Source organism: Amblyomma mixtum, chromosome 5, assembly GCF_055824585.1.
Source record: "Amblyomma mixtum isolate Tamu chromosome 5, ASM5582458v1, whole genome shotgun sequence".
In the NCBI taxonomy this organism is placed as follows: Eukaryota; Metazoa; Arthropoda; class Arachnida; order Ixodida; family Ixodidae; genus Amblyomma; species Amblyomma mixtum.
In genome coordinates, this window is record NC_143016.1 from 195,478,015 (window position 1) to 195,504,651 (window position 26,637).

The 26,637-nt window shown below is 49.5% G+C and overlaps 2 protein-coding genes across 7 annotated transcripts in view; one reads left to right on the forward strand and one right to left on the reverse strand.

Annotated features, from left to right (window-relative positions):
• The window catches only part of LOC149345339 (uncharacterized), a 154,996-nt gene extending 141,305 nt beyond the window's left edge, over positions 1–13,691 (reverse strand). For 2 of the 6 annotated variants that reach the window (XM_089546589.1, XM_089546593.1), the window contains exons 1-2: positions 13,285–13,688; positions 7,121–7,259 (exon numbers count right to left, since the gene is read on the reverse strand). In XM_089546589.1, coding sequence (XP_089402715.1) covers positions 7,121–7,257 — 137 coding nt within the window. In that variant the 5' untranslated portion in view covers positions 7,258–7,259; positions 13,285–13,688. Of the gene's footprint in view, positions 1–7,120; positions 7,260–13,284 lie in introns of those variants that run through there. The other 4 variants (XR_016283273.1, XM_089546591.1, XM_089546588.1 and 1 more) reach the window with 4 other exon arrangements.
• A 7,389-nt stretch (positions 13,692–21,080) lies between these two features.
• LOC149345343 (uncharacterized) lies at positions 21,081–24,968 on the forward strand. Its single transcript, XM_089547411.1, has 3 exons — positions 21,081–22,743; positions 22,814–23,822; positions 24,881–24,968. The coding sequence occupies exons 1-3, from the start codon at positions 21,081–21,083 to the stop codon at positions 24,966–24,968; spliced, it is 2,760 nt and encodes a 919-aa protein (XP_089403537.1).
• The last annotated feature ends 1,669 nt before the right edge of the window (positions 24,969–26,637 follow it).

Here is a 26,637-nt window from a genome sequence, read left to right on the forward strand (position 1 = left end):
GGGCAGAGACACCAAATTTGTGGCTGGTGTGTTATTTGTTTCAAACATCTCTTACTGCTCTTGGAAGCATGATACACACTAGAAGATTCATATATTCACAGTGAATAAGTTAATATCGCATTTTTAGATGAACGATTTTCGGTTTCAGTTTCGGAACGCCGAGTTAGACAGGGACGTCACTTTCTAGGATGCTCAACTACATTGCCTGATCCCGTGGGCCCACAAAGTTATGGGCCTTGCACGGGTTCGCGTGACGATGCGAAGCACTTTGCGAAATTCCAGTAAGCATGGCTAGTAAGCATGACCACTATAGTCGATACCAGAGCGAATTATTCAGTCATGACCAATGGCCTTGCAATGGAACTCAAAAAGGTTTCAAATGCATGGACTGGGCCTCAGATTCGCATGGCTGGGGGGGCAACTAATTGCCCCTTCTGGCCGGTGTACTGCGAGACGGATTTGTCTATCTTTGTGCCTTTGTGGTCCCACCTCAATGTTCACACGACGTCATACTAGGCCTGGACTTCTTGCAAGCTAATGGTGCCATTGCCTATTTACAAGAGCAACCCAAGCCATTGCGCAAACCGACCCAGACGACTCTGCGATGCCCGCCTTGCGTGTTGCTACTGACAACGTGACAGTGCTGTTGCGGTGCAGCATGGTGATACCAGTACAAAGCAACTCATCCGGTGGCCATGATGTTCTGGCAGAAAGAAACATGAGCTGCCTGCAAGGGGGCTTGTCCACTTACAGGATCGCTGTGCAACACTCTTCCTTAACAATTTTGGAACTGCGTTCCAGCCCACTGCGAAAGGAACAGTTGTCACATATGTTACTGGCTTTGTTGACCCCACTGAAATATGTGCTCTGGAATCACCGCCGCCACCCGGATGAGATGCAGCCAATGTTCTGTCTGCCGTGAGCATCAATTCTGGTTTGGTTTAGTTTGGTTTACGGGGTTTAACGTCCCAAAGCGACTAAGGCTATGAGAGACAACGTAGTGGAGGGCTCCGGAAATTTCGTTCACCTGGGGTTCTTTAACCTGCACTGACATCGCACAGTACATGGGCCTCTAGAATTTCTCCTCCAAAGAAATTCCAGCCGCCGCGGCCGGGATCAAACCCGCGTCTTTCGGGTCAGCAGCCGAGCACCATAACCGCTGAGCCACCGCGGCGGCGAGCATCAATTCTGGCTTGTCAGTGGGTCAGAGGCAGCGCCTGTTAGAGCTCCTTCAGTATTTTCCTGGGTGCTTTGCCACGTCCTCAGAGGTAGGGCACACCCCAGTAGCCAAACACCGCATTACTGTCGACGACAAGGTAAGCCCGATATCCCAGCACCCATGCCAAGTGTCGCTGATGGAACGAGGGGCTATACGGAGCCAAGTGCAAGAAATGCTTACCGACGACGCATTGCAACCTGTTCCCCAGCCCCTAGGCTTCTCCTGCGGTGCTGGTGAAGAAAAAAGACAACGCTCTGCGATTCCATGTCGGTTATCAAGTTAAACCGAGTCACAAACCGACATGGTTAAAACCGAGTATGCCCACTTCAAGTTAAACCGAGTATGCCCACATCCACGTCTCGATGACCCCTTGGATCGATTGTGCAATGCTAAATATTTCTCCTCACTCAAACTTAAGAATGGCTACTGGCAGATCGAAGTGGATGACAGGGACAGAGAGGAGACAGCGTTCGTGACCCCTGACAGTCTTTATGAATTCAAATGCTGCCCTTTGGCCTCTGTTCCACGCCAGTAACCTCCCAACGCATGATGGACACCGTTCTCTCTGAACTGAAATGATAGGCCTGCCTAGTGTGCCTTGATGATGTCGTCATTTTTGCTCCTATAGGAGCAAGAATACAGCTTCGAGGAACACCTCAAGCGGCTGAGAATGCTGCTACAGGCCCTCCATTCCATGCAGTTGATGATAAAACCAGAAATGCATTTCGGTTTCCAAGAGCTCCGTTTTCTTGGTCACGTGATCAGTGCTGAGGGCGTTCATCCAGACCCCAAGAAGACTGCTGCTGTGGCAGAGTTCCCGCACGATTGACAAAAAGTCCATTCGAAGGTTTTTGGGCCCACGTGCCTACTACAGGAGTGTCATCGAAAACTTTTCAACAGTTGCTGAGTCCCTTGCACTACCTGCCAGAGATAATGTTCCTTTTGCATGGCACAAGGATCAAGAGGCCACCTTCCACGACTTACGCAGGCGGCTCCAGAGTGTCTCGATACTCGCTCATTTTGATGAACAAGCTGCCACCGAAATTCATAGCCAGCAATCTTGGTCTCAGCACTATTCTCATCCAATGGCAAGATGGCAGTAAGAAAGTTACAGTGTACACTAGCCACCGCCTATCAAAAGCAGAGGCCAATTACTCCACCACAGTGAAGTAACGCCTTGCGGTAGTCTGGGCCATCAGCATATTTTTACCTTATCTGTGTAATCTGCTGTGAGTGATCATCATTCGTTATGCTGGCTTGCAAACCCCAAAGACCCCTCAGGTAGGCTTGCCGAGGTGGAGCCTCCGGCTCCAAGAATACGACATCACAGTTGTCAGCAAGTCCGGTCGTAAGCACAATGATGCCGACTGTTTGTCTCGTGCACCTGCTGACGTTGCTCCGCTTGACACCAAGGATGACTTCCCGTTTTTTGCTGTTGTTGCGCTGTCCAATGTGGCCCAACATCAACGGCTGGCCCCGACTTACGCCCGCTCATCGAGCATCTCAAGGGCCTTGACGTCGCTGTTCCAAGGGCTTTCGTCCACGGTTTGTGCTCGTACAGCCTCCACGATCCCGTCCTGTACGAGAGGACCTTGGCACATAACAAGAAAACCTTCCCTCTGGTTGTGCCATCCGAACTCCGTACAGAAATCTCGCAAGCCTGCCTCGATGAGCCGTCAGCCGGCCATTTGGGCGTCACTCATCCGTGCGGAGTACTACTGGCCCAAGCTGCTGTCTTAAGTCCAGCATTATGCGAAAACGAGCTGTGACTGCCAGCGGTGAAAGATGCCACCCGTGGAACCTGCACGGCTTCTCCAACCCATACCACCGCCATAGTCCTTCAATGCTTTTTCTGGTGACGAAACTCCGGCCAAAGTTTCACGTGCTGCTAGTGGTGCGGCTGTCAATGAGGGAGCTTGAATGGCTGCGCAAGCCCTGCCTGCAGCGTCTGTTTTCGGCAAACAGGCTCACATTCACTTGGAATTTGTGCTTTCTGGGGATCAGTCTCTGGGCTTAAGATGGACGTTACTTAACTGGCTATCACCTGATACATCGAGATACTAAAAACCCTGAGCGATCGACAGTGGCCACTAGTAAACCTTGTTAGCGGCTATTTTCTGACCAACAATTAACGCGCTCACTTCCTCTCACTGCTTCTTGTAAAACAGCGATTTTTGTGCATGGGTCCAGCCTGTGCATTCATTTTCACCCGAACCTGCCTGAAATGTCACTCTGGAAGATCTAGCGTAGCGGTTTGTAAAATATCTATACATGAGGTTGCGGCTGTCTCGCTTTCATCGAAGTGCATAAGACTGCTTACGGCTGGTGTTCTTACCTGGTGAGAAATACTGCAATCTCACTAATGCTGAAAACAAGATGTTATGGTGGCATTTTAAGAACAGGAGTGCACACTACAGCAGCCATCACATGATGTATGCAAAGGCAGTTTGAAACGTTTTTTTTTTTTTCTGCTGACACTTTCAGAGGTAGCAAAGCCAGCTGCTAAAGGCTTTTGGTGCTTTCACACTGTTGTGCCTGAACCCTCATTCCGCTGGCCTGTCGGGGAACCAGAGCTGTGCGCCTGCCGTAGCGCAAAGCAGGCACGGACTCGCCGCCATGGCACGGCGTCATCCTGGCCGGCCGGTGCAGACCCTTCCTCCTCCTCCTCCTCCTCCTCACTAGCGTCGGATCGAGCCAATCCGAGCGGTGGCCTGTGGCGTGACCTCATCGGAGCAGAGGAACGCCTGGTGCAGAGGAACGCAACGGTCACCGGCGGCTATAAGAACAGAGCCTCACTGAGACGCAGACGCGCCATGGTGCCAGAGAGACGCTCTCCGTAGGGCCTCGTCCAAGCCCGTTGTGCTCATGGCCCTTGTACATATCTTGTAAAAAGCCGTGTAAATATTGTATATAAACGTCAGTTCACTAACCGTCGCAATCAACCGTTCTTCGCTCAGGTCTGCTCAACAGAAGCAGCAGACTGAGATGCCTAAATCCCAACAGTGGTGACTAGGGTGGGGTGCCAAAGGCCCAACAGCGGTGGCAGCGGTGGGATGCCCTCATTCCCAACAGTGGTGGCAGCGGTGGGATGCCCTCATTCCCAACAGTGGTGGCAGCGGTGGGATGCCCTCATTCCCAACAGTGGTGGCAGCGGTGGGATGCCCTCATTCCCAACAGTGGTGGCAGCGGTGGGATGCCCTCATTCCCAACAGTGGTGGCAGCGGTGGGATGCCGAGTCTCAACAACACCAAAAGCTATTAGAACATTAAAGAGTGCAGCTGTCTGAAATGCAACATCGCCAAAGATTTTTGCTGAAGTACACTGGTAGGCCTTCGAATATCAATGGGACGGCTACGGGCCTCAGTTTCAGCTTCTCACGTTCCAGTGACACTGCTTCTCCGCTGACCACAAACTTGCAAGGCCAAATTAAATCCGTGAGGCCAGATGCCTCTTGCAGACATGAACATGCCTGGAGTCAAGCTGAGCCCACCGCTCTCCTGTCGGGGTATCGGCCGCTTCCGTATTTTACGCTGCTCAGCGTCACTCGGCCGACAGAACAGTGAGGCCTTTTCCTGCGTACTTCCATGGACGGAGCGGCAACCTACCACGCAGCAAGTATTCTGCATTGCAGGCTTGCGTGTCATGTGCACTGTACTTGTTTTGCAAATGAAGGCAAAGTCAGGAGAGAAAATAGTTGCTGCCACATTGCTGGCATCCCAATTGTTCAGGAAGATAGACAACCGAGATGACACTGTCAACTTGGCTTCAACCATAGCTGGCATAGGTGACGTGGGCACAGCTCGAAGATGGAGTGAAGCTGAGAAATCCCACATCAACACAGAATGCCCTCAAGTCATCACTGAATACAACAAGTACATGGGGGTATCGACAAGTTAGATTTTTTACTGTCCTGTACCCACTGCGCAGAAAAATGAGGAAATGGCCGGTGCAGGTAATCTCGCATTTTGTTTCATTTGCAGTTTGTAACAGTTGGTTGAAATATATCAGGGATGCAAAATGAAGATCAATTGTCCCGCCAAAAAATCACATTAGATATGCTCACCTTTCAAACTGATATTGCCAACAGCTTACTTGGCCATGCGCTACCGAAAAAGTGCCGCCAACCAAGCAACAAAATCCAACTGATGGCTCTGATCCTCTGCCAACAAACACAACGCGCTAAATGTGTAAAATCACTGACGTGTGAGCAGGCCAAACGTGGAGCGATGCAGGCGTGAAGGTTGCACAGCAAAAACCCATGTCTGTTGCAAGAAATGCAGAATCTGTGGGGGCTTTAATAGGGGCGAGATAAATACATTCTCCCCGACCAACCGTGGCTGACACAGGTCAAAAATGCCAGACCCCACCCCGTGATCGCTTACGCTATCAAGCGCACGCCGACCGCGGCGGGCCTTGCTCTGAGGGAACAAAGGAACGACACTGGCTGACACAAACAACGCATATATTGCTACAACAGCGCCAGCTAGCAACAAGATACGCTGAGGAACCGAGGACGTCCGAGTCACCCAGCACGGTTACAAGCGAATGTTCACCCACGCTAGGGCAAGGGATATTCCGGAGCTGGATGGGACGAGATGTGGGGGAACGTTCCCCCTCCCCATGAGGCTTCGCCCTGCCACGAAGAGCCCTGCGCCGAACAGTCCGTGCGCGTCAAATTCCCAAGCCAAAGAGGGCTGTCTCCACCCCGCGCGCAGCAATCACGCCATCCGTGGCGCTCGTGCCACTGCGACACCGGCGCCCTCCCTTGTTAGTTAAGGTAACTAACTATGCTAGGGAGGGTGCATAGCAGAGAAGCCAGCCAAAGGGGAAGACAAACCTTTCTCTCTCCATGTGAAACGTCTGTTTCTTTATCATGAGCAGAACACTAAAGAGCAATTCTGTGAAGTGTACTTTGCAATGTTTAAGTATTTATTAATGTCTGATATGGTTACAAAAGTAACACGTATGAATGCTTCTGTACAAAGGCTGCTCCGAGGCACCGTGTCCACAAAGGTTAATATCTTTGGGCAATGTTTTTAACTTCAACTCTAGCAGGTCCTCTGACGATGATTAATGACAAAAAAATTTCCTTTCAGCAGATATAATCTGCGCCTGCAGAGGGTAATACACACCTGCTCTACCTGACCTCATCCTCCAGGAGTGCCAGCAAATTTGATTTTTCACACGTTTCCGCAGTTCCCGGAGAGCCCAAAAAATTGGTTGAAAACACTAACCGCACTGGTAAAACACCCTGGCACTGTGCATTCATTTCAGATGCTGATGTCCAAAGTAATCACTACACAGTTGGCTTTTTACCACCTGCAATGGACTACTTCGCAATGCAAGCTGAAGCATACACAAAAAGTGCCCACACTGCTCTCCAGTTCCAGAGCAAGCCAAGTGCTTACTTACCGGCCATGTCCCAGCATACGCCTGCCACGGAGGTGACTGCTGCCCTGTTGCCCACCAAATGATGGATCATTGAACAACAATAAAATAATGCAACCCTATGTAACCAAAGCTTGATAATCTCAGCAAACTGCAATTAGTCTTCATTTTTAGTGCATGCACGGGATGATATTAACTATCAGCTGCAACCAGGGTCCCTGTACAAGGCATGGATTTTGACAAACCAGAGCAAAAGACAACAAGCAGTGCAGCTGAAACACCAGTCCAAGAATACAGCTTCACTAGGCTCTCTACCAGACACTACCAGCGTACCGGTAGCAATGGCCATGACCAGATCCTCACCGCCAGTGCTGGCACAGAGCTAGCTGGGCAGGCAGGCAGCCAAGAACAATGCAGAGGCTGCCTTCTCGCTCACTGTCAGACTCGGAGGGTGGGCGGGGCCCACAAGAGAGCGGACAAGACACGGTGGTGTCACAGAACAGAGCCACCCACCAGAAGAGGGGCCGGAGCTCGACACACTCCGTCAGGGCAGCCGGGGATGCAGCGGTGGGGCCCTTGCACGCCAGGGAGGAGGTGGAGGGGCTGGTGGGGGCACCACTGGACGAAGTGGACGGGACAGACAAGTCCATACCTGAAAGCACAGGAGGCACCCCAGCATGCAGCAGCAGTCTCTCAGAGCCCTGTCACCACAACACAGACACTGCCGAGCACAGCCACTGACACTGGATGAAAAAAAGCTGGTATTTCTAGCAGGATTATTCAACTGGAAATCATACTTTTCTAGCTGGAAGCCTTCAATTCCAGCTAAGCTCGCCTGTATAGTCTTCTATCCGTTTTTCGAGTGTCGATATTCTCTTCTTTAGCCTCCTATTGTGTTTCTGTTTTTTCCACCTCTTCACGAGGCTCTCGTGGGCTTCCCACTTGTGGGCCAGCCTCGAGTCTGTGATGTCATGTCCGGTGGTTGGGGTCTCTCTACTGTGTCTGTTTGCGCTTGTTTTGAGTGTCTCGACCCATTGATTTAGACCTGATACCTCCCTCGGAGCGGTTCTGGCCTCATTCTAAAACACCGCAAGCAAGACAAGGACGATGGAAAGAAACGTACAACACAAGCTTGTCTGCGCTGTCTTAGAATGAGTACCTACCAACTCGCCCAGGCTTCTGCTTTGGCACCATACTGGGGTCTGTCCAAGAGAGATCAGACAAGCATGTCCGATCGACACTGTTTTTAAATTATCTTCACCTAGGTTTCGCGCTCAGTTGCTATAACTGCCGTGCTCGCTCTTCTAAGCTTATCAGTACAGTGCTAGCTTCCTTTGAGGGTGCACCACCTGAGCCAAGACGTATGAACAGAGGTGGTAAGCTGAGATCCTGGGTCCTTACCGGGCAGCCACAATCATGTCTACAAAATGATGGCCAAAGCCCTTGAAAAAACATGGTGTGTTGGGAAGAGGTGCCGAGTGGCTCAAAAAGTTTCATCTTTCGCTGTTTCTCTCTTGCAGCTAGGAGGAATGAGTAGCAAAGAAATTGGCTCCAAGCTCCATTGCGTTTATCCGAGTCCCCCGCAGCTGCACTCAGCTGCCCCTGAGCGCAGCCGGCTACGGTCCATCAGCGTCTCTTGCCTTCCTTTGCTGTTAAGACTAAGGAGTAGAGTCAGAATCGTGTACTGCACACATTATTTCAGGAGACACAAAAAAAAAAAAGAATTCCTGGAGAACCTCTGAAAGTGCCTGATAAGATCGGCAACACATGACTTCAGAGGAAAGTAATTAGCGAGGAAAACAAATTTTCGCAGTCTTTTCCTAAGGAACTGGAAGAAATGCCATGTTTCTATATTTACATGCATTGTCGCGACAAGAAAAAAAGCCTGTAGTTTGGCTATCATAAGTAACGACAGAGCCTACGAATCGGCTAGCGTGTTTCACACTTTCAGTAAAGACCATGAGTGGCTAGACGACGTGGTACAGCAAGCCAGGCACCGACATGATCAGTTTCAGTGCAACCAGAGTACTTCTGACGTTCATGACAACTGGGCATGGCAAAAATGCCTGTGACGGAATCGGGGGCCTTTGAAGCATCAAGCCATGCTGCATAATCTCTGAGGGCACACCATCAAGTCAGCGTCTGAATTGGACTAATAAGATGCCAACGATCATACTGATTCACTTTCCGAAAGCTGATGTAGAAGCATTCCGAGGAGCAAAACAGAAAGAATTGGTTTCTGTCCCCACTGTGCACGGCATTCAGACACGGCACTTGTGGCAGTGCACACAGACTTGCACATCACAAGTTCAGGTGTACGTAAGCAGAACGGCACATTTGGAAAAAAAATTGCTTAACCTAAAGACATGGAAATATCAAGTATTTCATGATGAAGCATAGGAAAAACATTGGAAATATTGCAAATGAGAATGATTGGTTAATGGTTTATTGGGGTTTAGCATCCCAAATCAGCTCAGGCTATGAGGAGCGCCTTATTGAAACTTATCTTCCTTTTGAACGCACAAGTAGTGTGAAATCATTAAGCACTATGGGCAAAAAAAAAAAAAACGTGTCCACTATCTTTACACAATCCACAGACTGTATTGACAAGCAGAAAATAGCGTCACCAAAAGGAGCACGCACATTATACAAAAAGATACTAAAAATAACCAAAAAACACGTCTCGCCAGATTTACTTTAAATAGAAAGCGATAATCCCACAGTAAGGCGTGAACACAGAGAATCCGGCACAACACTACCACAAAAGATTTTGAAAACACCACCACACAGAAGCGGGATAACCACGGCAACTTTCCCTTTCAACAGACGCACACTGCCAGCCTTCACCATGCCCCTGCAGAGTAACAACGCACTGCAACTTTGTGCATCTTCACAGGCGGTCTGCGATGCATATTCTGCAATATTCTGCACAGCGATTGCAGTTGCTAAGCGCACACTCCACAGTTTAAAGGTCACAGCTGACCGTTCTGTGCTTGGCGCCTGTGCCTTGCTGCGCTTAATCTCATCCGCCCACCTAACTTTCTGCCGTCACCTGCTACGCTTGCCTTCTCTTGGAATCCACTCCGTTACCCTTAAGGACCAGCGGTTATCTTGCCTTCGCATTACATGCCCTGCCCAAGCCCATTTCTTCCTCTTGATTTCTACTAGGATGTCATTAACCCGCGTTTGTTCCCTCACCCATTCCGCCCTCTTCAGATCTCTTAACGTTACACCTATCATTTTTCTTCCCATAGCTCGCTGCGTTGTCCTTAACTTAAAGATGCAGTGAAGAGGAATCTGATCTCGTCTTTTTGCCACGGGAACTCGATCTACACGTTTCGAGCATTCTTAGAAACTTCGACTTATTGCCCTGTGTGGCCAATTTCCCTAATTAAATCAAATTAACATCCGGCTCCCGCCTTCAATTTTTGAATTCTCCCAGTACGGTGGGCAGAGTCGACCAACGCGTGGAGGGCCTTTCAGCCAGCTCCGTGGAGGCTTTGCTTTCGCTTTATTTTGTTTTTTAGGTTTCCGTGAATAAATAGTTTCATTCGCAGATAATATAGCCGCAAAATAAGCCCCCAGAAATAAAAATACGCGCGGACTATTTGCTACTACGGATTACTACGTATTACTCCGCCGTTGGCAGAGCGGCAAGCCGCCATGGGACTGGGTGAATGGCGCTCCACGAGTTGGTCGACACCGCCCACCGTACGGGGAGAATTTAAAAAAAAGGCAGGAGCTGGGCGTTAATTCGATTTAATTAGGGAAATCGGCCACACAGGACAATAATCGAAGTTTCTAAGAATGCTCGGAACGTGTAGATTGAGTTCCTGCGGCAAAAAGACGAGTTCAGATTCCTCTTCACTGCACCTTTAAGCTGAACCCTCTTTGTTAGCCTCCAAGTTTCTGCCCCACAGGTGAGTACCGGTATGATACAGCTGTTGTAGACTTTTCTCTTGAGGGATATTGGTAAACTGCCATTCATGATCTGAGACAACCTGCCATATGCGCTCCACCCAATTCTTATTCCTCTAGTTATTTCTCTCTCATGATCCGGATCAGTGGTCACTACCTCCCCTAAGTAGACATAGTCTCTTACTACTTCCAGCACCTCGCTACCAACTGCGAACTGCTGTTCCCTTGCTAGACTGTTGAATTTTACTCTGGTTTCCTGCATGTTAATTTTTAGCCCCACCGTTCTGCTCTGCCTGTCTAACTGATTGGTCATGCTTTGCAGTTCATCTCATGAGTGACTTAGCAAGGCAGTGTCACCAGCAAATCGCAGATTACTTAGGTATTCTTGATTAACTCTTATCCTCAACTGTTCCCATTTCAGGCCCCGGAATACCTCACGTGAACAGGCAGTGAGTAGCACAGGCGGGATCGTACTCTGCAGTCAGGGCATAAGTTAACCGTTCAGCCACCTCCAATAGCAGCTGAGAAAGTGGTCAAGGCCCGGTCCAACACCCGGCTTACCTCTCAAGACCACAGGCCAAGCGGCAGTTTCGAGTGTGTTGGAGTGCACTACCGAAATGCAAGTAAGCGCAAGACAGTGCAGCCTGTGGCAATGTGGTTGGTGGAAAATGACCAAAGGATTCTTGTGAGTGATAAAGAAGATGCTTATGCAATAATTCCAAACTGCAGGTACAACGATGAGGCACTTGCTGCCAAAAAAAAATGGCATGTGTCTTCTTTTTCCCTCCACACCCCAGGATGACCGGAGTAAATCCCTGCATGCTGCCGGAGTGTTTCACTTATCTATTTTTGTTACGCAAGCTAACGACGGACTCAGCCAGCATGGTGACCGCCCACACAAAGGACTGATGGGAGGATTATCAAAAAATTCAGGGGGGCCATTGTGTTGACCTAAAGTGCGGTGAGGCAAAACCCTTAAGCGCGGTGTTGCTGCTTGTGTCACTGATGTGTGGTTAGGATGTTAAGCTTTGCCTCTAAGAGTGGAACGCGACAGCGTCTTGCAGCGCTGCCAGGGAGTCCACAGAACGCCATCACCCGTCCGGCTCTACACCTTCCTCGTCGGCAAATTGGTTTTTGAGGAAAGGAAATGTATCTGCCTCGCATATCTCGGTGGACACCTGTACCTCGCCCAAAGGGAAGGGAGGAAGTGGGAGTGAAAGAAGACACCATATTAGCTAGATGCGCCTTTGTTCATTCCAAACCATCAACTGGCATGGCGGAGTTGTTAGCATGCTCGTCTCGCACTCCAGAGACAATGGTTTGATTCCCCAACTCAACTAATTTCTTACTCGGTTTTATTTATCTGTCTGGCCTGACTAGAAAGGTTAATTAGCCTAATTGGTTAATTAACTAAACTCAGCCCCACTTACTTGGAGCATCACTATACCATCCATTTAATTTGTTGCATGGTTACTAGCCAAAGTATAATTGGCCCTGTTTGAAATTCGCGCACCGTGACGTCACTACCATTTCGACCAATTGAAAAGCGTGACATTTCTGCCGACAACTCCTGCTTACAATGATGAGGCATTAAAGGCATCCACCTTAATACGATTGTTTGGTTTTATGGGAGTTTACCATCCCAATGTGACTCAGGCTATGAGGGACGCCGTAGTGGAGGGCTCCGGATAATTTCCACCACCTGGGGTTCTCACTGACATTGCACAGCACACGGCCTCCAGTCTGCGTTGAAATGCAACCACCACAGATGGTATCAAACCCACATCTTTCAGGTCAGCAGCCAACCAGTGAGCCACTGCAGCCCCATTGAAACGCAGATGCAGGATTATACATGGCGCTCAAGAATTTTGCTGTTCAGGAAAAACAGACTTTTGGCACAGGCGCAGATAAGCCGTACTTTGTCAAAATGGAGCAGCGTGTAGCAGCCTTCACTTTGTGTCAGTCTGGTGCAGTTGGTGATGCAATCGAATCACTGCATGTGTGCAGGCTTCCCATAGATATCCTTTCACAGACATCAACTAAACATAGCACACACCAGCCGGTATGTCCTCTGATATATAGCTGACAAGTTTTCTTCACACTGGTTAGGAGAGCAAACAAATAACCATAAATATACCAGAAAGAGAGCCAAGGGAATTTCCACCTTCACTGCGAGATCCACCATGTGTGCAAGTACCACTACTTTTCCTTTTCAGTACTATGGCAGCAATCTTCACACCGAACGCACCTCACAAGATGATGTTTCGTCGATCCTCGAGCTGCCTCTGTGGATGGTGTCATCACTGTGCTCTACCACCTGCAGTGAACCGACAGGCCCAGCTGACAGCTTTGCCACAGCTCAGAATTGTTAGGCAGACACTGCTGTGCGAGAGGCATTCAGCCAGGCTGGCTCGTGCACTCTTGCTTAAAGAAATCCAGACGCCTGAGAACAGTGACAGGTAGGGTCGGGCCCTGCCTCAATTGGAAGTAGTACAAAATCCGAAGGCGGCCCATTAATGCGATTTCGCCCTAGGAAATGCCTAATGGCCCCACGGTGAAATGTTTGGAGGAGGAGCGACCCGGTCACAATACTACAACGAGGTAGCGACTCGGCAGACAGCCTCGTTCCAACCGCTGATTCCACATCATCAAGAGATCCATCAAGACCCCGCCAAAGCCCATATCATATTTCCGTGCTGAGCTCGCGCCGAAAGGTCAAACAAGTGAGATGACACTCCGACGCCCGTTGCTCAGCTCACCATCAACGAGAGCCCACAGCTGTGTCCCTCCTGGCTTTGGGTCAAAGGCGTCGGACGAAAGCACCAAGCACGCACATCGCCGCCCGAACCACTCGGCGACACCTCGATGGAACTTGGAAAGTCATTTGCACACTATTCGCGGTGTTTATGCGGCTAGACGAAGGCACCGGCAACTGCTGCACCTGCCGATCCTGCCGCCAACTTTGGCAGGCCGTGACAAAGCCCGAAGATGCTGTGGAAACAGCGTCGAGAAGGCGGTACTCGAATCGCGATTTCCGACTCGAATAGGGTCCAGAACCACCACCTCTTCAAGAACCAAGTGCCAGCGGCATCAGCTGGAATTGGCTGGAATGATGGATAAATGGATGAATGTTAATGTTAGAAGCGTCTCTTTGAAACAATGAGGTAGCACCACCACTGATCTCCACAAGGGGGCTGAATGGCGCATCAAGCGCCCGAAAGTGAAACCACCGGAAGTCAGTCCCTTGTCCCGAAAGTCAGCCTTTGAAATCGGACCTCAGCACGGTTTTTCAGTTTCAGTTTTGTTTTTCCACTTAGTATTTCGCCTTTCCGCCATTCCCGCATTTTTCCACGGCAGTGCCCCCCTGTTGCGCCGTCAACTGCATGAGGAGACTAGCAAATTCTTCGGGAAAAGCGCTTCAAAAATAAGGGTCCATTGCATTTCAGTGGGGCGACACTAGCAGACGACAGGGTGTCGCTACACACAGCAAGTATGGAGCCACGTCTGCTCAGCTCTGTGTCGTCCCGATGCGCTAACCTCGCCGACTCTGCTCTTTACCGTGATGCGCGTTCCCGCACTCGTCCAAGTTATGCTATCAATGGGGGATAAATTTGACAAATAATAGGTGGAACCAGGCAGCCGTACTCCTTGCAGTGACCATTTTACCGAATTATGTTTAGACCGAAGCGAGGGCTAGGCTACTATCTGGTGAAACTGTTTTGGCTTATTGGGGTTTAGCGTTCCAAAACATTAACACGTTTTGGCGGGCTAGTTGGTTAAGCATCTTGAATAAACAGCGTGAACGAAGACGAGCACACAAGAAAAGAAAACGGACGACACAGCGCTGACTAACAACTGTTCGATCGCTGTGAAAGCGCTCGTACTCGGTTCGTGCATTAACGCGAGGCTGCCGTCTAATGCCAGCACGCTGATAACACACAGTGATCGAAACAGCGAAGTTTCGCGGCTTGCTAGATACTCTTGATAGCGTCAGTTGTTATGTCGTCCATTTTCTTTTCTTATTGTGTGCTCGTCTTCGTTCGCGCTGTTTATTCAAGTCCCAAATTAAAGCAAACTCAGCTAGGCTATAAGGGACGCCGTAGTGAAGGGCTCCGGAAGTTTCGACGACATCGGGTTCTTTAACGTGCACTGACATCGCACAGTACACGGGCCTCCAAATTTCGCCTCCATCGAAATTCGGCCGCCGCGGCCGGGATCGAACCCGCGTCTTTCGGGTCAGCAGCCGAGCGCCGGCCACCGCGGCGGTTCAATCTGGTGAGATGTCGACGGTGTTCGGTTGGTTCACATTATGCCGCCTCCAAAAAGTATGCTTATTCGACGGAGTGTGTCATATATACTGTTTCGTACTGTAGCACGTTATGAATGGGATTTTATTCGTGACGCTTGGTGCAGTTGACTTGGCTTCTCACGCGCGCTGCAGCATTCGTCCTTCTTGTCAGTCGTTTTTCTCGCACTGTGCAGCTGAATCTTGGATGTACTTTGGAGTTACGTTAAAAGTGCGTCTGGAAGGTAAATGACACCCTGAAGCGATGAAAAGAGTTATGGTCCACCACCAACACGAAACTGAAACTGCGGCAGCTGCAGAACGAGTGGCTCGTGATGATTTCTGTGCCTATCGTTCGCCTTTTCTTTGCTGCACGAAAATTCGGTTTTAAGATGACCCTCATCGCCATTACACTACTTCTCCTTTACGCTCGGAAGACAAGAACAGTGTTGAATGCATGCACGTACTCCTTTGCCGCGGTAGTGTGAGACCTGCGCATGCCTGTTTTCTTCTGTTTTTCTGAAATTACTGGGATTCTGCACACAATGCTCACATTTCTCGCGTGCCTGCGTTCCTATCATACAACAGCAGATATTACACGAGAACAACGCAAATATATTGCCGACCTAATGCGAAATTCATCAGCTGTTTCAATTTTTCGATAGAATTGAGGAAAGAATTCGAGATCCTGTATGCACAATTACAGACAACTTGTTATTTTTCACACATATTCCTTCTTCAAGAAACACGTTCCACTAACAGTTCCTGATTGACATGAAGGAATGCTTTCCGGATGGAGAAATAGATGGATATATGCTCGACTGGCCAATGCCTGGTTCTCGAAAGCGAGGTCTGCGCAAGTATTTCGCGAGGTTGTCACAGCTGTGGGAGCCGTTACGAGTGAGAGGAACGGGATGTTCTCCTGCATGTGATAAGAAATTCCCGCTTGTCTTTATATATGTACATTAAAGTCCCCACCCACCCCAGCTGCCACCCTCAGCATTTCTGGTACAATTGCCAATGCCAAAGCATGCATGCAGCACACATCTGTCACTACCACGCAGCTTTAGCACGATTGAGGTGTCCACTGTTCCAGAGCAGTACGTTATATGCCTTCCCTCTGGTTGAGGTGTCCACCGAATTGTGTCAGACAAATACTGCGCATTTCCTTTCCTCAAAAGCCAATTTACAAATTTTACTCTCTGCTTTCCAAGCCCCCACTCTATTGGTTTCGCAGCCGGGAGACAGACTGCGCATCTCCTTTCCTCCAAAATATACCGAAGACACTCTGGAAATTCTAAAGTGTGCTTGGCAAAAGCCTTGTGGTGAACCCATTGCCGCTTCCCCGAACCGCTTGGCGCTGAATCACTGGGCCGCTTCGGACCCACGCGTCTCACTCACTCGACTGCAACGAGACGTCTGGCGAAGGAGCGGCGCCCAGCCAAAAAAAAAAACATTGGAACCAAGTGGACATTCCCATTGGTTCCAATTGGATTTCCCAATTGGTTCCAGTTGTGTTTTTGGACACCCGACCAATTGGACCCCTTTTTCCCCCAGAAAATATTCACAAAAATATGTGATGTTCATTGAGAGAGGTAGCTAAATGTTTGTGAAATATATCCTCTAGAATCTTGGATAAATATTTCTACAACTGAACATATTATAATATGCAAAAGGAAAACTCATTTATGAGGACTGCAGGGAGATGCCGTGCAGTGCCAATCAACACTGTTCTACGGAACATGTTTTTATGGAAATCAAAGTCAACAGACAAAAATACATCACACGCAAGCAGCATTCAGGCACTAGTAGCATATATATATATATTAGCTCAATATCTACATGCAGAGAACACACTTCTGCTCCAACTTATATACCCCATTTGTGAAGCTCTCATGCTGGGGCCAGTGGCGCTTGCCCACTGAGCGCAGTTATTTAATTTAATTTCAGCTGCAGTGGTGGTGCAGATGATGAGTAAAATTTAGTAGGTTAAGCTGCTGATAGCTCTTGTTATATTAAATCATAATTATTCAAGTACAACAGACCACTCGTCACTGCATGTAACAGCATCTGTATGAACATATTACTTACAATGTATAAAATTGCACCCTTTTCTGTGAAAAATACTCTCTCGTTATGTGTTTTATTTTCTGTTATCTGTGTTTTTTTTCCCATACTCATGTAATTACTTGCAAACAACAGTGTTTTTAATGTATACCATTCCATTTGTATTCGCTTTGTACCTTCTTACTATATGCCCATCCTGTAAAAATCCCGATGGGATTGACAGTATGTGAAATAAATAAATAAATATTTGTTCTACCTTGTTTGTCAAAAATGCAAACATTCATTGGAAAAATTGGGTGCAGTTGGGCGGGCCAATTGGATGTAATGGGTAAGAACAATTGGGCCCACCAATTGGAAACCCAAATGGTCCAATTGGACCATGGTCCAATTGGATAGTCCACTTGGGCCATCCAATTGGAACACCATTCGAATTGGAACCAGTTGGAAACTCAACTAGTCCAATTGGAACCATTTGAAACCAGTTGGTAATCCAACTGGTTCCAATGGTGTTTTTTTTGACTGGGCGGAGTAGTTGCCACCGCCGAGGCGCGCGCGCGCTCGTTCTACCGCTACTGTGTGACGTCACGGTTGCTATACACAGCAGCGCCCCCCACCGGCGCGCCGGTTGCTAAGGAGGAGAGGAGATTGCGCTTTTACTTTCTCCTTTCCAAGCTCCCGCTCCATCGCTTTCGCTGGTTACAACGGACAACGGCGACGCCCGAAACGCAGAAACGGGCGCCTAAGAGCTGCGCTCTAAAACTGATAACTAGGGGTGTGCGAATATTAAATTTTTCGAATACGAATCGAATACGCATACTTGATTCCGAATATCGAATCGAATATCGAATAATCAAGGACAGACGCATTTAACCACTACAAAACATTTATTTGAGCACAAAAGAACATCACAGTTCAGCTATCGATGATTAAATGAACACAAAAGGTGTGTGTGGTTGCACAAAAAGTACCAAAGTCTCGAACATTATTCTTAGAAGAGTGTAAATATCAGAGAGGATGGTTAGTACACAGCATTGATTATAAGGCTAGCTTGCCATCAGCAGAAAAGCGAGTTGCTGGGATGAACATAAAATGTTGTCGTGAAGGAAAACTAGCTGCTCCACATGGTCAGGCAGAAGTAGTTCCCTTCTAGCTGAAACGACTGCTCCAGCCACAGAATAATGCCCTGTCACTTGGCACTGACCTGGCACGTATTGCGAGGTACTTCGTGTACAGCTCTGACTATAGCAGCTTCGCAAGTATAGCCACAAAAAAGCTCCCCAGCGCAGTCAGCTAGAGCATTGCCCTTGGAGGAAAGAAACATTTTCCTTCCTGGAAAAAAAGAAATTCGAAGGAAACATTATCCTTCATCCATGCGCATTGCTCTGGTAGGGTGGCTAGACTAGCTCTGGGCGCCGCTATGTTTTTATGTCTCTGTCGATAGGGCTTGCGGATTGAAATGAACGCCGGTGCTCACAATGAATATTCGGCTAGATACGAATATTCGCGTCGGGTCGAATATTCGAAAGAACACGAATACTTGGATTTCGAATTGAATACGAATACTAAAAATATAATATTCGAAAATTTCGAATATTCGCACACCCCTACTGAGAACGAAAGGGCGAAAGACGTGACTTCTGTTGCGAAAGCAACACTACGCGAGTCGCCGAGAGGCACTATAGCGCAGCTGACGAAAGGCCATACTGCGCATGTGCCAGGAGCAGTGACGTCACACAGCTGGCGCGTCGCCGCTGCGCGGGTGACTCGGAGGTGCCGCCACCTAGAGTTCCTGTATATGCTGCGGGAGCATATACAGGAACTCTACCGCCACCGCGCTCACCAGTTGCTCATGCGCAGTAGCGGCGCATAGCTAGCGTGCCGGGGCCGCCGCCGCGCGCTTTCCATCGCCTCCCTCTCCTCGTTGCTTTTTTAACCAGGTTTAACCAGAGCTAAACCACTGCCAATTTTTTTGCATTGAAATACACAGCAGACACACGACTTCCGCGACAAGCCGTCCAACTTCCGGTGGGTCGCCCACATGTGGAGATCACAGTCTGCCGAATTTAACAGTAGCATCTACAAATTTGCCATTTTTAAAACATTTATTTTAATGTTCGCCTCGACAAATTTTTAATTTTGAGCTTCTATTCTTACGTCACCGGTATGTACACGGCCGCGCCTAGCCTTGTGAAGGCCGGAACGGATTTTCAGCGAACATCTCCACTCCCAGACATCGGAACTATAAACTCTAGGAGAAGGTTTTATTTTCCAAGGTTATAATTTTTAATCCGCCGTGTTGGTTCCAGCCAAACAGACAACCACAGAATTCTCGGAACTGAGCCGTGGGTTCAAACGAGTAACCACATCCTGGCAGTTGTTTAGCAGAAATTGCAAATCTTGGGAGGGGGGGTACAGTACTAGATCGTCCGCGAAGGCTTTACCCGGCAGTCAGCGGTCGTCATCCACGCCAGCTGAGGCGGAAACCAATGTGCGACCTAAGCAGCTCTCGCTCGATGCTCGCCATGTAGAACGAGTGGCGACAACAGACACTCTTGGCGCAGACCTTTCATCACTGCGATGGGGCCGATGTGCGAGGACCCGAAGCACGCGACGACCGTGTTTTCCTCACAGAGACGTTGAATGTCGGCCAGAGGTCCGGAGGCCCCAGGCCGAGTCCGACAGGGAGGTAAAAACATGGATAAAAGCACTGCATGGGGTACGCTGTCGTACGCTTGCTCGGCATCGAGTATCTATCTCCGTATGGGCGAATTAAATGCCTTCGAGCCGTGGACGAAATTCGTTCATGTGTGTCATGGAGGAAGGAAAACTAAGAAGAGGCCCTTCGTATTCCCAATGCATTGGCAAAAATGTGGCGGTTGTGACGTCAAAATTTAGGCTTAAAAAGTCGGGCCACTAGCAACGTTGTCGTTGTTGCTAAGAAAACTCGGGCCACTAACAACAGCTGCATTCGATTCAGCCGTGGTTCTCTGCACCGCCGGAACCGGTTCACGGTGCGCTGCACCAAAGCGCTCGATTCACAGCGCCCCCTGCACCACCGTCCGCGATTGATTTTGGTGCAGTCGTGGTGCCGCTTCGGTGCAAAGTAAGAAACTCTATGGGTGCAAAGAACCGCGGCACCCTCAGAGACGGAGGTGCAGGATAGTGGTGCACGTGTTTGACGGCGTAAGCAGACGACGAGCTCAGCCGACGTTTTGTTTGTTAACATCAATGGCCAACTAAAGGAAGTTTTTCTCCCGACAGCCTGAACAGCCTCTTGAATTCGAAGCTGAAATACCTAGCTACTACGCTTTCGTAGTAGTTGGGGATTCTGTTGCGGTCTGTCCGAACTGTGTTGCTGCAAAAGAAAGCACCACGTCGGCTTCCTCATCTTCGCTGTCTGACGACTCAGAAAATTCCATAAAAGTGGATTCGGCAATGTCGTAGTCCATGACTCCACGAGGCACGAAAAACAGACGCGACGCACAGCAACACAACACAGCACGACGGACGAGAACCGGATAGCAGACAAGGCCTGTGCGTGCACGCGCTCGATTGAAGATTTGTGACGCTGCTGACGCGCTGCACCTGCACCAAGAAACTGCAATTGCACCGCGCCGGCACCAACGGAACTTTTTCAGAATTAGTGCAGAGAACCAGTTCTGAATCGAACAGACCTAACGGCGTACGGCGTCGTTAGCGTCGTTGTTGCTAGGGGCCCGACTGTTTCTCGGTGGCGGTGGACGGGCTTTCGGCACGGCGTGCTCGGCCTTGCGTGTTAAAGTCTACATGCCTGTCGTCGTGACGTTACGCACGCATCTAGGATTGCTTTTTGCTGTGTATTGTATGTGTATTGAGTGTGTGGCAAGAGATGGCGCCACCATCCCAGCGCCTGTGTGTGCGTGTATTGAGTGCATGGCACGAGACGGCGCCAGCGCTCCGAGCGCCCCAGCAAGTGCTGTGTGTGTACGGCCAGACGCCGGCCATGTGTAACGTGTAACCCATGTGAATAAAGATTGCTGTTACGTTATCCCAAAACACAACAACTGGCGACGAGCATGGGATAGCGGGGACCCGGACGCAAGCGAAGACATATCGCATCGGATGCACGCAGGTTGCGCGAAGACATCGCATTGTGATGCACGCAGGCAAGTGAACTTGCGCCAGTAGCCAGTGAAGTGAAGCACGCTTCGTTCCCGCGCAAACATGGCGACGTTTGGTCGAGTCGAAGAATACGACAACAAAGAGCCGTGGTCGTCATACACGGAACGGCTGGATGCGTTCTTCAATGCAAATGGCATCGAAGACGACGATAAGAAAAAGTGGGTATTTTTGTCGACGGTCGGCACAAGCACGTACGCGACGCTCCGTAGTTTGCTAGCGCCCGAAAAGCCTAAAGAAAAGAAGTTTACTGAACTCATGGCTATTCTCAACAGCCACTTCAGCCCCGCTCCATCGGAAATAGCCGAAAGTTATCGCTTCCACACCAGAGTACAGCTCGAGAATGAAAGCGTCGCGGTGTTTGTCGCCGAGCTCCGGCAAATGGCGGAACACTGCAACTTCGGTACGGCGCTGAACCGCATGCTGAGAGACAGACTTGTGTGTGGAATTCGTGACAGAGCCGTGCAGCAACGGTTGTTAGTTGAGAAGAGCCTCACCCTAGATAAAGCGCTTGAGATTGCTAGAACGGCAGAGGCGGCGGAACTCAACGCAAACGAGCTGCGAAAGGGCCACGCGGACATACCGACTTCCCCGGTTCAAGAAGGCTCAGCGAATTATGTCAAGCACAAGAAAAAGTACCTGCAAGGGCTCGGTGGCCAAAAAGGGCAAGACCCGAAGCCTAAAGGCAAAATCAAAACCGGACGCCAAGAGAAGTCCAGGCCGTGTGTACGCTGCGGATCCCGTGATCACAGGCCCCCGGAATGCAAGCACATCAACACAAGGTGTTACAAGTGCGACAAAGTAGGTCACCTGGCGAGCTGCTGTTTGTCTGGTGCTGAGAAAGGGAAGAAGCTGAGCGCAACGGCAGTGAATGCAGTACAGTCGACCGAGAAGCCACCTGAGTACTACCTGCATTCTTTGCGTGCACAGTCACCCCTGAAGCCAATCACAGTGACATTCATAGTCAATGGAGTGCCACTGGAAATGGAGTTGGATTCAGGTTCTCCCGTTTCGTTAATCTCAAAAGATACTTACCGGCAGCACCAAGGTGTTTTGCCACAGCTTTCACGGACAGACATCAAGCTGAACTGCATACGTGGAACAATACCGGTGCAGGGAACGCTGGCGGTTGACGTATGTCTTGGCAAGACTACATGTCAGCAGACACTGCTTGTAGTAGCCTGCAAGAGCCCTAACCTGTGCGGCAGGGATTGGCTTACAGCATTTGACCTGCTACCACGCCAAGTAAATGCGACACAGCTCGAAAGCACCACTGAAGGGAAAGTGAAAGAAATGCTGCAGGAGTTTGAAGAGATCTTCAGACCAGGCTGCGGGACACTGAAAGGACCACCGGTTCATATCAACGTTCGACCCGATGCACAGCCACGATACTTCAGACCTCGCACGGTACCCTACGCACTTCGGGCCAAGGTTGAAAATGAACTTCAGCGTCTACAAAGTGAAAACATCATCACACCAGTGGACCATTCTGAGTGGGCTTCGCCGATTGTACCAGTACTCAAGGCAGATGGCCAAAGTGTCAGGATTTGTGGAGACTATAAGATCGGTGTGAATCCAGCAGTGGTAACGACACAGTACCCTTTGCCAAAAGTTGAAGACATATTCGCATCCTTGCAAGGCGGGGTCAAGTTTTCCAAGTTGGATTTCCGCGAAGCTTACAATCAGGTGCCTGTTGATGAAGAAACCAGTAAGCTACTGGTCATCAACACACACAAGGGTCTCTGCTTACAACCGTCTGGCATTTGGTGTTTCATCAGCACCTGCCCTCTTCCAGAGAAGAATGGAAGAAACCCTTCGAGACATCCCAGGCACATCAGTCTACTTAGACGATGTTTTGGTGACAGGAAGAACTGACGCAGAGCACCTTCAGAATCTGCGCAAAGTTCTGCAACGAGTCAAAGAGTCAGGGTTGAAGCTCAAACAGGAAAAGTGTGAGTTTTTCAAACCATCTCTCATTTACTTGGGCCACGAGATCAATGCCACTGGTCTTCAACCATCAAAGAAAAACGCAGAAGCCATCATTGAAGCGCCCGAGCCCAAGGACGTTGGTGAGCTGAGATCCTTCATTGGACTCCTGTCATACTACGGAAAGTTTCTGCCGAACCTGTCCACACTACTAGCACCGTTGTATGCACTGCTTCACAAGAACAGTCACTGGAGGTGGACAGATGAAGAACGAAAAGCTTTTGTCAAAACCAAGGAAGCCATCATGGAGGCAAAAGTGTTGGCACACTATGACCCGTCTAAGGAGCTGGTGCTAGCCTGTGACGCTTCGCCGTATGGTGTAGGTGCGGTGCTTTCACATCGTGATAAAGGGGTTGAATTCCCACTAGCATTCGCATCTCGAACTCTCACACCTGCGGAGCGAAACTACTCACATCTGGAAAAGGAGGCACTAGCCATTATATTTGGTGTCACACGCTTCAGAGACTACTTGCTATGTCGCAGCTTTATCCTCATCACTGATCACAAGCCACTGGTCGGCATCTTCCGTGAAGATAAAGCAATTCCAGCCATGACTGCTTCACGTATCCAGCGTTGGGCACTCACACTTGGTGCCTACACGTATACTATTGAGCACCGACCTGGACGTCTCAATGGAAATGCAGATGCCATGAGCAGGCTACCACTGGCAGTGCTCTTTGCTGATCCACCTGAACCACCAGAGCTGGTGAATTCAGTCTCAAGCATGGAAAAGCTGACAGTGTCAGTGAAGCAGCTTCAGCACTACACGAGTTGTGATCAAGCCCTAAGCCAAGTGCTGTTGTGGGTCAAGGACGGATGGCCACAAAGCACCCCGGACAAAGCCCTACAGCCATTCTGGCAAAGACGTGATGAGCTGAACACGTACAGAAATCTCTTGTACTGGGGTAACCGAATCGTGGTGCCTACTCCTGCCCAGAAGCATATCTTGGAACTGCTACACGAAACGCACCATGGAATGGTTGTCATGAAAGGCATGGCAAGGTCTTTGTTTTGGTGGCCTGGTATGGATGCTGAAATCGAAAGGTGTGCTCGACAGTGTACACAGTGTCTGCAGAATTCTCCAATGCCAGCAAAAACTGAACCAGTGTCATGGCCTGAGCCAACTGAATGCTGGGAACGTGTGCACCTGGACTATGCCGGACCATTTGAAGGTAAAATGCTCCTTGTACTTGTAGAAGCCAAGTCAAAGTGGCTTGAAGTTATCATCGTGCCAAGTGCAACAGCGGAAAACACTGTAGAGCACTTGAGGGATATTTTTGCACGGTTTGGGCTGCCAAGGTGCATTGTAACAGACAATGGAACCCCATTTACTGGCCAAGCTTTCCAGGCATTCCTTTCGGAAAATGGCATTAAGCACCTACGGACAGCTCCTTTCCATCCGGCATCAAATGGTTTGGCTGAGCGAGCAGTTCGAACTGTAAAGGACGGCCTCAAGAAAACCACGGATGGAGATCTCAAGCTCCGGCTAGCGAGATGGCTGCTTATGTACCGTAGAGCACCCCGCCCAAATGGAACGTCACCATCTGAGCTGATGTTGGCATACCCAATGAAAGCGAAGCTGGATCTTTGCATTCCTAGAAGAGAGGAAGAGAGTGCACCCGAGCAGTTGCTGACAGAATCCAAGAGGCATGGCGGAGAGACGAAAAAGGGATCCAGATACAAGAAAGGTGACAAGGTTGCAGTTCGCAATTTCGGCAGAGGAGCTAAATGGTGGTTGGGCGAAGTTGATGAAACGAACGGAACTTCGATGGTAACGGTTTCAACCCCTCAAGGGAAAGTTCGCCGTCACAACAACCAAGTGAAAAAGCACTTGGCCACTCCAGCATCAAATGCAGCAGGTACACCTGCAAGCACCGAGGAAGACGTAGCCAGCACCGCAAGCACCTTGGAGGCTGCGGCGATGCCATCTGCGAGACGTTCAACTAGAACTGTTCGCAAGCCCCTACGTTACCGATAACCTTCTTAAGGAAGGAGGAGTGCTGTGTATGTGTATTGAGTGTGTGGCAAGAGATGGCGCCACCATCCCAGCGCCTGTGTGTGCGTGTATTGAGTGCATGGCACGAGACGGCGCCAGCGCTCCGAGCGCCCCAGCAAGTGCTGTGTGTGTACGGCCAGACGCCGGCCATGTGTAACGTGTAACCCATGTGAATAAAGATTGCTGTTACGTTATCCCAAAACACAACACTTTTAAATGCGGCAAATAACCGCTCATTTGATATTTTGTTCGTCAAACTTGGTGTCGTTACGCGGAGCGATCGATGCATTGAAATGAATCTCGCGAAAAGGTGGCACTCCGGAACCGCGCTTCGACACGCGAAGAAGCGTTGATTGTTTTGATCAGCGAACTTTCGCACCTCACCAAACAGCACAGAAACGTGAAGCCGCTCTCGGCGAGCTGCGTTTCGAAGGCCACACGGCGGGTGTACGGTAGCCCGAGCGGCGCGCAATGTCGTCTTTCTTCGCCTGGCGTCGGAAAAGGTTCACCGCACCTGTGCTTCGGTCTATGTCTAGGTGCGTGTTTGCGGGGAGGGAGGTGTAGGAGTGTAGCGGCGAGCGGCGCGGTTTTTTTTATACCTTTCTTTTACGAAGCGCTTGCGAGCCGCGCGCGACACCCACCCCGTAGCTCGGTGGAGAAAGAAGATAGTGAGGAAAGCCGAGCCAACTTTCGGTTGCGGGGCGGCTTCACAAAAAGTGACGCCAGGGCCTCTCCTTAGTTCTTTCCTTCCTCCATGACAAAAAGTGACGTCAGGGCCTCTCCTTAGTTCGTTCATTTCTCCATGATGTGTGTGAACTCCGCCTCAATTCGCTTTAAAAACATTTCAACAAATAATAAAAACAAAACCTAACAGTTCTATTAGTATAGGTGAGTATTTAAGCTGTAACTGAATATTCTAAAAGTTTATGTCGATTTTATGCGCCCTTTTGTTTAATTATGTTGTCACGTGGGTATCTGCGTGTCACGAGCGATATAGCCCCCCTACTGGATGCGTATTCGCCAACTGCAGCCTGTACAGCCACAAGTCTTTCAACCACGGTGAATTGATCACGGTGACTGAAGATTGTCACAACGGCTTACCTAAAAGGGATAATTATTCCCTAAATAATGCTTAAAAGTCTATACCAACATATTGTTACTAACCATGTAATATTTAGTTTAAATTCAAAACTGATATTCCAGCGCTGTGAATAATCTTTGTAAAAGTATGTAGAAAATGTTTTGAACATCTTAAACGCCGTTATATGCCACTAAGCATCACGATTTGCGACCTAAAAGGGAAAGGAATTAAAAAACGAAATAAAAAGAAAACAATAAAATAACAGTACAGAGAGCGGACTCAGCGGAGTCGAACGGCCGACCTTCCATACGCAACACGTGCCTCTAATCCACTGCGCCATTGCGGCGATGTCAAGCCGTCGTTCTGAATGAATATTTATAACCAGCCTTAATGGTGGCTGCTACCTGCCGGTGGGCGGCGCTGTCATCGCTGGCTGTACCGGCTGCGTTTGGCTACAGTGAACTAGAATATTGGGTAGTGTGCTTACAGGCCCGCTCGGGGTGACCCCGCCGGTGTCGACAGGGCGCGGTGGCGCGTGG

What these genes read in the sequence shown, in the direction of transcription:
- LOC149345343 (XM_089547411.1), top strand. Translation starts at nt 21,081, where the DNA reads ATGGCGACGTTTGGTCGAGTCGAAGAATACGACAACAAAGAGCCGTGG. An exon ending in GCCTGTTGATGAAGAAACCA is followed by an intron (nt 22,744 to 22,813) that starts GTAAGCTACTGG and finishes GTGTTTCATCAG; the next exon opens with CACCTGCCCTCTTCCAGAGA. An exon ending in GCCCTAAGCCAAGTGCTGTT is followed by an intron (nt 23,823 to 24,880) that starts GTGGGTCAAGGA and finishes CAAATGCAGCAG; the next exon opens with GTACACCTGCAAGCACCGAG.